Source organism: Aythya ferina (assembly GCF_964211825.1).
Source record: "Aythya ferina genome assembly, chromosome: 12".
NCBI classification, from domain to species: domain Eukaryota; kingdom Metazoa; phylum Chordata; class Aves; order Anseriformes; family Anatidae; genus Aythya; species Aythya ferina.
The window spans coordinates 13,873,456-13,885,632 of NC_140308.1; the positions used below are offsets into that span (position 1 = coordinate 13,873,456).

Sequence of the window (12,177 nt, forward strand, 5' to 3'; positions counted from 1 at the left end):
TCTTAGCTTTATCCCAACCTCCACTGTGCGAGTCCTTTGCCAGGCCTCTGTGATTATCAGAGCTCACAGGTAAATGGGCAGGGCCCCCTTCCCCTGCCCTTGAGTTCGAGATGTTACTGTCCATTCTCCAAACAGCTGTGTTTCTCTGGCATAACACCGCAGTGCCTTAGTAATTGTCCTGCATTTTATATCATTAAGGCAGAAGACTTTATATCAATTACTGGCTAATACAGTGTTTCATGTGTGTATCTGAGAGGCAAATTCCATTTTAGCTGGGTGAAAAGTGGTCAGAGATCAATTTTCAGTCCACTCACAGCAGCGTTGCTGTGATTTGGAACATTGCAAACATTTGCAAATAGGAGTGGGACTTAAAAGGCTTCTGGCTGCTTTTGACACACATTGCCATGGCTTGAGGAGCTTCATCAGAGCTTTGCAAAAAATCTGATGTACTCTAAGCAATGGTCACGTGGAGCTTTTATCAGACAATTGTGAAGTGCAATAATAAAATCATTGTGATAGAAGTTGGAGGGTTTTATGTTTGAATTCTTCTGGGTTTGGTTTGAGCTAACTGGGTTTCTGTTGGCGTTTCTGTTTGGGTTTTGTGGGTGAGTCAGGTTCCTTCAGTTTAATAGGTATCTATATATATCTGTCTGGGATATGGGATGGACAGCGATGATTTTATTTTAAATACTGGCATAACTATGTACTTCCACATCTTTATGTTGGGTGGGGAACTTTAATATTGGAGGTGTGAGCAGATTACTTTAAAAACACGTTTTAAAAAATAAGAATTCGAACAGTAGGGATCAGAGCTTCGTAAATGATGACTTTTTTGTGTTATTTTTGCTCTTGAGATCCAATAATAGCACAGCCATGTGTAATTGTATGTAAAGTATTGGAATCAGGAACTGCAGCAGGTGTCTTGTCTCTTAAATAAAGACAGTGAAAGAAATCATGTTTTAGGTTTGTGTATGGTGACATTATGCCCAATGTGAGACTGAGATCTGTTCAAAGCTACCGAAGCCTCTGCCAGTGTTAGTCAACAACTCTGTAACAATAAAGCGAGTGAAGTTAACTTTATTTTAACCTTTTTGATTTGTATGAAGTTGGAGAGGCTCAAAGTATTTTTAAAAATTCGACAAAGATGGAGATGCTCTTAAAAATATAGTATAACAGTGGCAACGACTTGATCTGTGAAGCTGTAGGCTTTTATTGCAGTGTTTGTAAGGATAAAGGGTATTCTGACACACGTGGCCTACTAAGTATGCCTCAGCACTTCAAGCAGTTGGAGTTGTTCTGCCAGGTTGGGCTTTGCAGACATCAAAGGTTTGCTTACAGAAGGGAAAGGGAGACCTTGGCAGCAGAGGAAAAACTGCAGGCGTGTGTTGGTGACTGACGTTCTCGTGTGGGAACTGAGGGAAGGTGACGTGCCAGCTTGTTTATGAACAATGCCAGAGAAGCAGAGTAAGCAGGTGTTGTTCTCTAAGAATTATGCAATGTACAGTTGAGTATTGACAGCCAGGAAGCTAAAAGCTAGTATGTTAATAGGAAGGTAGAGGGAAATGTCTGTGTACGGAATCATTTTCAATTAATATGATCATTTAAAGCACACAGGAAGGCTGAAACACTTCTACTACAGTTAATCCACTCTTTTGATTATTCTTTAATGTTTTTATGTTTCTTGGTGCTTTCCTTGACGAGGTGCAGTGTAAACGGGCAGTGACGTGGTCTTCTGACCCAAAGGGTCTGTGAGCGAGACAGAAAGAGGGGGCAGGACGTAATGAACAGGGGAAGGCAGTTGAGTTGAGTCCAAAGATGGGAAAAGCATCATTGTGAGAGGCAACAGTATTGGCATAGGCACTGAGACGTGTAGGGCTGAGCACAACTTCAGGAGCTCATGCTATTTGCAGTAGTATGACGCGTTTCTCAGACATGTAAAGGGTTGGGGAGGGAAAGAAGGGGAATGAATTTAAGGCTCAGATTAAATGTTGACGGTGATTCTGTGATCCAAAGTCTAACTGCCCTCACATACTTTTTCCTCTGCTCTCTTCCTTCTACTTTTAGCTGCAATTAAGGCATATTTCTCCTTGTCCACATCTCACAGTTATAAGGAACAGTTATTAAATCTGACATTATGTAGAAGATGGGAATCAGAATTGCTGTTTTCCTGCCAGTCATCCCCGCAAGCCCAGTTCACTGATTTCTCTAATGGCTGCCTGGAACCTTCCCTAAATGTCAGGGAAAGTATGGAAGGAAATGTGGAGCGCTTACAAACATAGGAGGTGGTAGATCTGGGTTAGTCATAAACAACAGGAGAGGGTAAGAGCGTGTGTTTTGAAAGGCCATGAAAATGTAGATGAGCAACTTGAATTATTTGCGACGGGGAAGGAGGATTAGTACATCAAAGTATTAAATCATCAAAGAAAAGGGCTAGGAAAATAATGGTTTCAGCAGCACTCTGAGCAGAATTTTCAGTGGGATGGGGAGGTTTGTATTTTAATGGGTGCTCTGCCAAGATAATCTGTATGATAGCCAAAGAGGCAGATGGCATTGCAGTTACAGGGCTGACCAACAGGCAGCTGCAGGCGGCGGTCCATAATAAACTACACTAAAACTCACAGGGCAGGAGGAGCAGGGAGAAAGACCTACGCCTTTGTGTACTTGTTCTTCTTAGTGAAACGTCTGGAAGGTGCAAATGCTCAGAAATGACTGTGTTCTGTAAGCCTCGTGGTTCTGTAGCACTTGGCACAGGGGAGGCCACTCAGAAGGTGCTGATGTAATAATGCAAACTCATACAATGGAAAAATGGATTCTGTGTTGCAGGAGAGCCACACGCTAGGAGTCTGCTGCTGCAAAATTGTAATGCGGTGGTGGCATCGGGTGCAGACACTCAACTGCACAGCAATAAAGTTGCAGAGATCCCTCTAACATCCTGTCTCAGAAGATGAAGTGGTTCCTTCCTGAGCTAGTGACAAGATGGGTGTGCGCTGTCTCCTTCCTTAATCACTTGCATTCTACTTATTTCCTCCTTTCTGCTTGTGGAGGGAATAATCCTTTGGGGTGGGATTCCCTGCCAGCTTTATAAAAGACTTTGGGGACTGTTCAGAAAGCCAGAATTACTAAGAATCCTAAGAAGGATTCTTTTCCCTTGACACTGTTCTGTGAAATCACTAGATTTCTTAAGAACATGTACACATCTTGGTTTTGTTTTGTGATTAACTTCGTACAGCGTATAGATTTCGATATATGCTTCAGTTAGTTCAGGGACTAGATAACTGTTGAGATGGCAAGATGTACAACTGCATAATAAGCTGTTCTCACGAAGTGTTTCATGAAACATGAGAGGAACGCAACGTAGAATGCGTGTCCTTGTACTCGAAGCGTGAACTTGTGAGGTGCAGGGTTCCGTTTTGCAGCCCGTGGCAGGCGTTGTGCATGCGTGTGTGAATGCTGCACGCCTTGAAAACAGTGGGGTGTGTGCTGGGGATAGCTGAGCAGTAGAAGCTAGGGTGGCTGCCGAGTTAAAAGCACTTGGGTCTTTCACCTGTTATTTTCTGCAGCTTCTCTAGAACAGGCGTAGCACAGTGAGACCATGCTCGATCCCCCCATGAGAAAGCAGGCAAATGTGTAATAATGCCACTGCATGTTAGAGTCACATTTCCGTTAATGATATCAGACTCTACACCACAAAACCAGAAGAAGGGGACTGCAAAGAAACATTTGAGCCTTGAAATTTTATTATCTTGTTTGCATCAACCAGTTATTCCTTTCAGCACCAATAAAGGACAAAAAAACCTCTCCCTGTTGTTCAAAATACCTTGTTTTTATCAGGTCCAAGATTGTGGTTTTCTTACAGGCAAAGAAACCAATGAAAATATTTAATTTTTTATTTTTTTAATACATTTATAACAAAATGTCAGAAGGTGTGTGCTTACCATATAAAAACATTAGGTCCCAGAAGGATACAATACCGAAAAATTATCGAAATAAAAAAGGTTATTCTTGTTAAAGGATTTCTAAACCTCAGCAATAATACAAGTTTTTAAAAGCATCAAGGTTATATTTAAAACAAGATGGCATGGAAAAATGAGACCTTCAGTAACAATTTGACCCTCATCATCATGAATGGTAAAATTGGGATTTTTTCAAAGTGCTTGGATTGTAGTTATTTCTGTTCTCATCCTGTAGTGCCAGGAGGAGGTAAAAATACTGTTTTGGAGCTGATGATATGTGCTGACACTGATGTGCTGCTGTGATCTGAGGGTGGCTCAGAGACCAAACTGGAGACAGTAAGATCTGCTTAATCTGGACCACCAAACAAAGGCTGTTTAAAAAAAAATCTTTACTGGAATTAGAAGTTTCTTACTGTCTTATCCAACACGTAGGACTGAGGGTCTAGCCAGACTAGCTGAAGCCAGACTAGCTGAGAATGCTTCTGGGACAAAACCTTGTAATAATTCTAGCACAGGACAGGTAAACTCATTACACAAGACAGCTTCCTCAAGGGTTTCTTAAAGCAGGCCACACCTCCGAGGCCTGCAGGCTTGTCGGAGCCATTTTGTGGTACAGTTTATGTTTAGTTGCTTTAGATTGCTTCTATTAAGCATCTGGTTTGTGGTGATGACAAAACTAGCTGGCCACCAGCTGAATTGTTTATAGTAAACACTTTTTCAGGTAGCATGAAGCTGTACATAAACATTACTATCCTAGTCCTGAGTGGCTGAGCTGTGGTGCAAAGCAGGTGGACTGTGTATCCCTTTCAGGCCCTCAGACAAACAGCTAGATCTGAAAGCCTGAAAGGCTACGTATGGAGTATTTTCTGTTCCTTGGGTTTTTGAAGTAATCTAAAGGTACCAACTTTGTAACGACCTGACATCCTTGAATCTTCTGAAAGTTCTTAGTTTTCAGCTGTCCTCGTTCATGGCTTTTGTTCACTTGTTCTAGAACTGCTGTTGTAAAATGCAAATTGAACATGAGAAACAGAAGATGTTATCTAGCTTTTATAAAAACAGATGACACATCATCTACAGTATCCATGTTGAGTGGCAGTTATTAAACCAATTACAGCATTATCACCCACTTCTTGAAGATACCTAAAACTCCTGTACAAAGTGGGGTAAGCAGCAGTAGAGTAAGCTTAACTCAAATTTCTTATAAATAACATCCTACTAATAAATTGGGTCATGCTGTCCTTCAGCAAGGTAGGATTGACATCTGAAAAAGCTATCCAGGCTTTAATTTCCTGGGCATGTTCTGCCTTTTTTTTTTTTTTTTTTTTTTCTTTTTTCTTTTTTTTGTATGCAAATATGCTATTACATAATATCTGTCTAAGGCTTGTAATGATTGATATCCTGCCAGCACAGTCATTGTCTGAATGATTCTTTGTGAGATAGGATATGGAACTGTAGTAGTTGTGTAGACAAACTCATTTTTCTCCAGGATGTTACTCTTCTGGAAAAAAAAGGTCTGTTCTTTACAGTTTACTGGTACATATGCTCTCTAACTCCTGCAAGCGTATCAAGGCATCAGAAGGCACAGGATCAATGCAAAAAAGCAAGGAGCATCTGTACAGTGGTGCCACGAAGCTGTACCTCCCACCATCAGTCTCTTGCAAAGTTAGATCTGTAAGACAGTAAATCGGTAAGAACTACCTAGACTAGCTAAATGTATGTGTACAGTTTAAAGAGAACATTTTACAACTGTCCTTTTCTTGATCACTGAAAAACTTCAGAACATCAAAATCTAAAACAGTTCACCTGAAATTTGAAAAAATATTCCTCAACATATCTCAAAAAGTTGACAAAAGTGCCTTGTTTTAAGTCAGCACAAAGCCATGGAACTAATTTAGAAGTAATTTAGACAATGTTAGTTTTACTGTAAATAAGGTAACATTGTTTGGCAGTAGTTTTATGATTATATCCCACACAGTGTCAAATTCAGCTCCTGCAACTGATGCTTAGTGAAACTGATATCAAATTGTAATTTACATTGTTAGGAAAGCTATTAAAAATACTGTACCTTATATTTAATCTTACTACTGAGAAATAGCTGCTGGACAGCACACAAATTGCTATTGATACTGTTTGTTTTTTCTTTTTTAAAAAGGTTAATAAAATACAAGCAAGGTAGAAAATAGGATTAAAAGCATTGTTTCAGGTACAAGTCTTTCTGAACTGGATGGAAAGATAAGAAACAAGAAAAACACATTGCACTTACGTGCACCCTCTGTATAAAGAGAAACATACAAAGTGGGAAACTGATGGTGCACTGGGGTAGTACACTGAAGTCTCTGATGCTGTAAACTTGAATTCCTAATTTTATCAAAAAGGGGATTTGAGTCTGGTTCCATTTTTGAGTCCCCATGGGTTACGCTTTGCAGATTACCGCATGGTTTGGCACAGTACACTTGCAAGAGGCAGTCTCTGCTGAAGGGATGCCAGGACTGGGAGTGAGGCATAAAACGTGTCAACATCGGGTGCATTGGGAGTGTGAGCAGTGGCCTAACGCCTACTGGGAATTAGCCAATACTGTCAGTCCATTACTTTCATTGACTATGAAGTTTCTCCACTTGCAAAATCAGGCTGATCTAAGTATAAATTCTGCTGTTTGCTGTAGTAAAGCCAGTACAAGAGGCTGCGCAGACTAGGATTTCTAATGTAAGTCTAGTTTATTCTGATTTAGCTTAAGCTGATTCCTAGTAGGTAGAAACTAAACTATAACAAGATCTTCAGGAGTTTGTGGCCAGCAGAACTAAAAAAGCTTACTTAATGGAGTAAGTATAACTATTAGATTAATTCTTCTCAACACAGGGAATTTGCAATGTAGAGGAAATACCTCTAATACTGAAGAGGAATTAGGCAGAAGAAACTAAGTATTGGTTAAAATGCAAGGGGTCTAATTGTTCTTCCAGCAACATAAACCCTTCTGAATTTAAAGCCCTAGAAAAGCCAAGAAACCCAGTTATAGACCCGATTCTCAGCTTTTCTTTCATCTTTTTTTTTTTTTTATTATTATTATTATTATTATTTTTCTCATTAAGGTTACAGAGGCTAAGGAAGTCAGGTCATGGGGATAAGATGGCAAAGTGGGGGTAGTCCTACTTTTAAAGAGTTGCAGTGGAAAGAACATATTAATTAGATGGCAAGACCCCTATTAAGTCTGTGAGCGTGTAACAAATGAAGAGTTGTGTCTCACAGACATGCATCTACGGTCTGCTCAAAGAAGTAGTTACTGAACACTGAGAGTCACAGTTCTGTAGTTACTCTAGCTGCCCATGCTGTGCTTTCCCTTTAAGTGTACTGATTCCTTTGGAAAATTAAGTGAATCCTGCCTTACCAGTCATAAGCTGGTCTACACTTTTTCCCCCAAATGTCACTTATATTTATGTTAACCCTATATCTAGCATGCATTTTACAAGCTATTGCCCATTTTACTCTTTCTAGCTAAGGCAGAATGTTGGCTCTGGTGTTACCTCTGGTACTACAGAAATCTATTCACTCTACTGTAACACATACATCATCCCATACCATAATTCAGAACTGCCCCACGTGTGGGAGGTAAAGAAAAGACATTACAGGGGAACTATATTTCTTAAGGGAATAACTTGCTCTTAGAAAACTAACAGTCCAATTCTGGAGTCGTTATTCGGATAAAACACTTCACAATTTCAGTGGCATCACAGCTGGAAGAAGGGTGGTACAGCTGTGATCTTAATGCCTTAATTCAGTTGTTTGTTTTTTTTAAAATACCCTTAAATTGGAGAGGAGACTACTGTTCTGCAAATCAGTTTTTGTTTGCTTTAAGATCTTTGTGTTATGACAGAAGGGTTTGCCAGTCCCAGAATGCCTTGCTTTGGCTGGTATCTGATTTTTGAATTAGCTTCCATTCTGATATTCCCCATGGTATCTTACTGACTAGTTTATCTCAGAGTGGCATGCAGTGCGGGCGCATGCTACTGATGCAAGCACGCTACTACAACTTCAACAGGCTAAAGAAAAGAAAAACAGCGTTAGCTTCGTAGTTATACAAAGAAATTATGCAAAAAACCATTGAGCAGCACTAACTCACAGACTAATTACAAACTAAATTGTGCTATATATTAGTATAAAAACATGTTTTAGTAAGAATGGCACTGGTTCAGAAGGAATTAGGACTTCCATCTTGGTTCCGTTCAGTCCACAGTGAAAGCATTGTAGTACAGGCCTGCCCTGTTGCCTGAGCAACTTGTGACAGTGGCTTTTGGCCACAACCCCTTCAATTTCTTCCCTTTTTGTATCCTGCATTGTTGGTACGTTCTGGGGAGTAGCCTGGGTCAGGTCTGGTCATCTTTCCTAACGTGGCACCAGAATAGTTCGTCCTTAACTTGCGATATTTTCTTAATATCATTAACATTTCCCTCTTCTAAGCTCTCAAAGCTGGTCAGTTTTAAGGGTCATCTTCTCCTGTAGACACCATGAGACGCATTGCTACTGGTAGGTGGTCTGTCAAGCCTGCTAGCTGGGTAATAAAGCTGAACTCTTCCACTTCCTGCAGAAGGAAACAAAAGTAAAAAGACATTTGGGGGTCTGTACTGTACAAGGCATGGCATGCAGCTAAAAAGGAAGTCTGCTTTCATTAGACTGAGATGCTACCAAGTGATCAGGAGCCCTGCTCCTTGTGTCACAATTCCAGCCTTTGTCCTGGCAAGATTTTGTAGGACCAAATTAAATTTCTGTAGGAAATACTGCTTGCTTCCCAGCTTCCAAAAGCTGGATGTAGCAACCTTAACGTTCTCTTCACATGATTCAGTTGCCCCCTCCTGTGGGCCAATTACTTACTTTGCCAGTACTTTGGGAATTGCTTGCAGGAAGCGTGGATGCTGTAGTTCTGCTTTCTGGCTAGCATTAACTAGCATGGCCTGAGGGGAAAGAGTCTCTTCCTAGCCACTCATTTCTCATTTTACTGTCAGCATGAGACTTATCAAAGACCTAATCTGGGTCAAAACTATTCAGATATTGGTTTGACTTGCTGCTTGTGTGAATATAAGATGGGTTTACTACACAGATGCACCACAGGCATTTTTGCATCTGAAACAGGAAGCCTCAGAATTTAGCTGCTCAGCAGCCATGTTCACAGAGTGCACAGACAGATCGAGGTATGATCTGCTAAGCTGCACTGAAATGCTTGACTGCCTGTCCTTCTGTGGTAATTGCAGTGGGTTATGGTGGACTACTTTCCTTTTCATCGTGGAATTCCGTTTAAGGCAATGTCCTGTGTGAAGCAGCAGACAGGTGAAGCAAGGCAGGTTCTCGTTCTAGTTAGCCCGTGTCAAGTTCTGCCTTTGTACTGGAGGCTTGCAACTTAGGCTGATTTTCATAGGCATAACAAAAGCACATCCAGGTGGTTGAAAAGATTAAAAAGTATTCAGTCTGCTTGTATGGAAAACATCAGTGGAAACACTTACTCTGGGAAAAGATTAAAAAACAAAAAACTTGTTCCTTATAGAGGGCAGCACATCTATAAGGATTGCTACAACTCTATCTAAAATTTATGTAGTAGGCTTTCACATTCAATACTTGCATGCAAACAGTAGAAGATAGCAAAGCACCAGGTTCTTCTTGGAATATAAACTGGAACACACCCAGAAGGGGCTATAGAACTATCCAGAAAAGTTTGTTTTGTGAGTTATGGTTGTTTTTGTTAGCTGTAAAACTCACCACTTTCCATTCCAGGTAGAGACCTTCTTCTGTATAAAGCATATAATCAATCCTCCTCCCGTTTCCTTTCAGTGACGCCTTCCTCCCCTTTTGACTGGAATTGTGGTTCTTGCTGGTGGGATAGACTAAGTATCCTTTCCTTCCTTCTTCACTTTCCAGCACCCTATTACATAAAAAAGGCATTAGATATTGGCTTGTTCTGTCCCTTAGTGCATTACGCTAGCTCACTGAATCCCCAGTAAGGGCAAGAATGCCTGTCCAGAACTGCTAAATATACAACGTGAAGCAAACCTCCCAGATGTGTCTCTCAATATGAGGTTGTACCTCTGCTAACAGTGCTCTTACAGCCTTGTGGTGGGTTTGGCATCGCTGATGCCGTACAGTGGGCCTGCACACCTACCCTTATAGCCAGGAGAATAAAAATGTGAGAGCAGGCACCTGTCCGCCTGCTGTGTGTAGTATCCTGTAGTAAAGAGTAGAAACGCCTGAAGGTCCCCCTTTGTCTTGTACAATAACTCTGTGGTGCTATGCTGTATGTTTGCAGTATCGTTTTGCTGTTTTATTGGATGTAAAAGGAAACTCATGTTACTATCTCGTGTTCTATTTAAAAGATCTTCCGAAGTAGCACTAGACAACAGACAGTTGTGCACGTGAAAGTGGAGTTGCATGCAGTAACTGCATGCACAGGGTAACACGCCAATAGTTTATATCAAGTACAGTCACAGCTGTTTTGCATGGTAACTGTGCCGAAGAGAGGGCCAGATGAGGTCATGTTTCTTCTGCTTCAAAATAAGAAAGCAAATGTTTTTCAAAGTCTCTTCCCTGAAAATCATTTTCCTTTATTTACCTGCCAAACCCTGAGCTCAAGGTTCTGTGATTTCCTGTGTAAGAGTTGATGATGCCATTAGGCTACATCATCAACTGTTGCAGGAGAACCACTGAGCCATGAACTTGGGTTCTAGCAGGTGTAAAGCCTTTAATTTCACCTTGGGGGGAAAAAAATAATATATTTTTGGTCACCCAGTTTCTGACTTTGCATGAGTTTTTGATGATTGTTTTTCTTTGGTTGTTTTTTTTTTATGCATGTGAGTGTACAGAATGAGGGAAAAACAAGAGAAAAAATGTGAGATTGTCATGATGTGTCTTAGTGGTTTAGATTCACGTGGTTTCTTTGTCAAGCTTTGTCTCTTTGGAAAGCTCCGGATGGTGACAGGGGACATAGCACTTGTTACAGTTGATTAGGTCTCATTAACGTTATAATCAGTAAGATTGGGTCAATTGATGCCTGCTAGTACTTCATGTGCCTTCAGAAAATAACAGTGACAAAATTATGGTCATATAGCTGGTTATTTAATCACAGTGTTTCTAACTCCCTTTGGACTTAGTGAAGTATTGAAGGTTCTTAGAGTTTATTGTAACCAATTTATAAAAGTAAGCTTCCTTTTATGTATTATTCAATTTCAGACTGTCATCTAATAACTCACGTTAAATTAGCTTACTCCCTGCACCCCAATTGCAAGCTGATATTACAAAGAGCTACTGCAAATGATTGACTTCCTGAAATCCTTTTTCTTGATCCAAGAAAGCAAGCTCTTTGATGGAACTGACCTCTTTCAAAAATTGTATTTATATTTGGCAAAGCCAATTAAGAAACAAAGTAGAAGAAACTGCTGATTACTGCTGCAGTACTGTGCACAAAAATGTGCATGCATTAATTTGAAAGATGAATTTGTTTTAGCTTCATCTCTTTCCCTTTGAATGTCTGTGAACACTAGATATTCACTTAACTTGCACAATTGCTCATGGAAGAGAAATGTTAATCTCAAATACCTGGGGAGAATTTATTATACTTGGGCATGTACGTGCTTCTGACTAAAACTGCTATCACGTACACATAACAGTTTACTTTTTGTGTCTGCCAAACATTCAGCTATGCCATACTAATGGTTAAGTACTAACAACTTAAGTGAACATAACTAATTATGACTGTTGCACAACTAAATCTGATTTATTTTACTTTTTTCAGAACAATTGCCTTATCTCCTAGGACACAAAGAAAGGCAAGCTAGAAAGGTAGTTGGAACTTCAGTTTTTCCTTTTTGGAGTTACTTGGGACTGAAGCTCTTCAGTTTAAACGTGAAAGTTGTATTTCTCTGGACACTGGTTTTGTAGTACTGCCTGCAGCTGCCATGAACAGAGGAACATGAAGAGTGGTGTTTGTAAGGGAGCCATAAACTTACTCCGTAAGGGAGCATCTCTCAGCCAGGTGGGCAGTGCCAGAGTTAAGGATAGCTCTTAGTGGTGGTTCTGCCTGTAGCCCAGGATTGGGAGCCACTACCTGGCAGTGGAGACAGGAAGTTTTGTGGAGTCTAGAAAAACTTGCTTTTAAATCATGTTTCTTAGCTGTCTTGTAAGGTGCTCTTCTGTGCCAGACCGTTCAGGGTTTAGAGACAAGTGGCTTATTCCAGTCCTTGCCTGAAGG

General features: G+C 40.5%; 1 protein-coding gene and 1 long non-coding RNA gene across 12 annotated transcripts in view; one reads left to right on the forward strand and one right to left on the reverse strand.

The window, feature by feature from the left end:
* Positions 1-3,715: 3,715 nt before the first annotated feature.
* The window catches only part of SMPD3 (sphingomyelin phosphodiesterase 3), a 121,271-nt gene continuing 112,809 nt past the window's right edge, over positions 3,716-12,177 (reverse strand). For all 7 annotated transcript variants that reach the window (XM_084533582.1, XM_084533579.1, XM_084533580.1 and 4 more), the window contains 2 exons: positions 9,696-9,858; positions 3,716-8,526 (listed from right to left, as the gene is read on the reverse strand). In XM_084533582.1, coding sequence (XP_084389708.1) covers positions 8,425-8,526; positions 9,696-9,858 — 265 coding nt within the window. In that variant the 3' untranslated portion in view covers positions 3,716-8,424. The remainder of the gene's footprint in view (positions 8,527-9,695; positions 9,859-12,177) is intronic.
* LOC311443436 overlaps positions 11,513-12,177 on the forward strand; it is a 39,891-nt gene continuing 39,226 nt past the window's right edge. For 2 of the 5 annotated variants that reach the window (XR_014697255.1, XR_014697256.1), the window contains exon 1: positions 12,000-12,176. This is a non-coding gene — a long non-coding RNA (uncharacterized lncRNA). The other 3 variants (XR_014697252.1, XR_014697253.1, XR_014697254.1) reach the window with 3 other exon arrangements.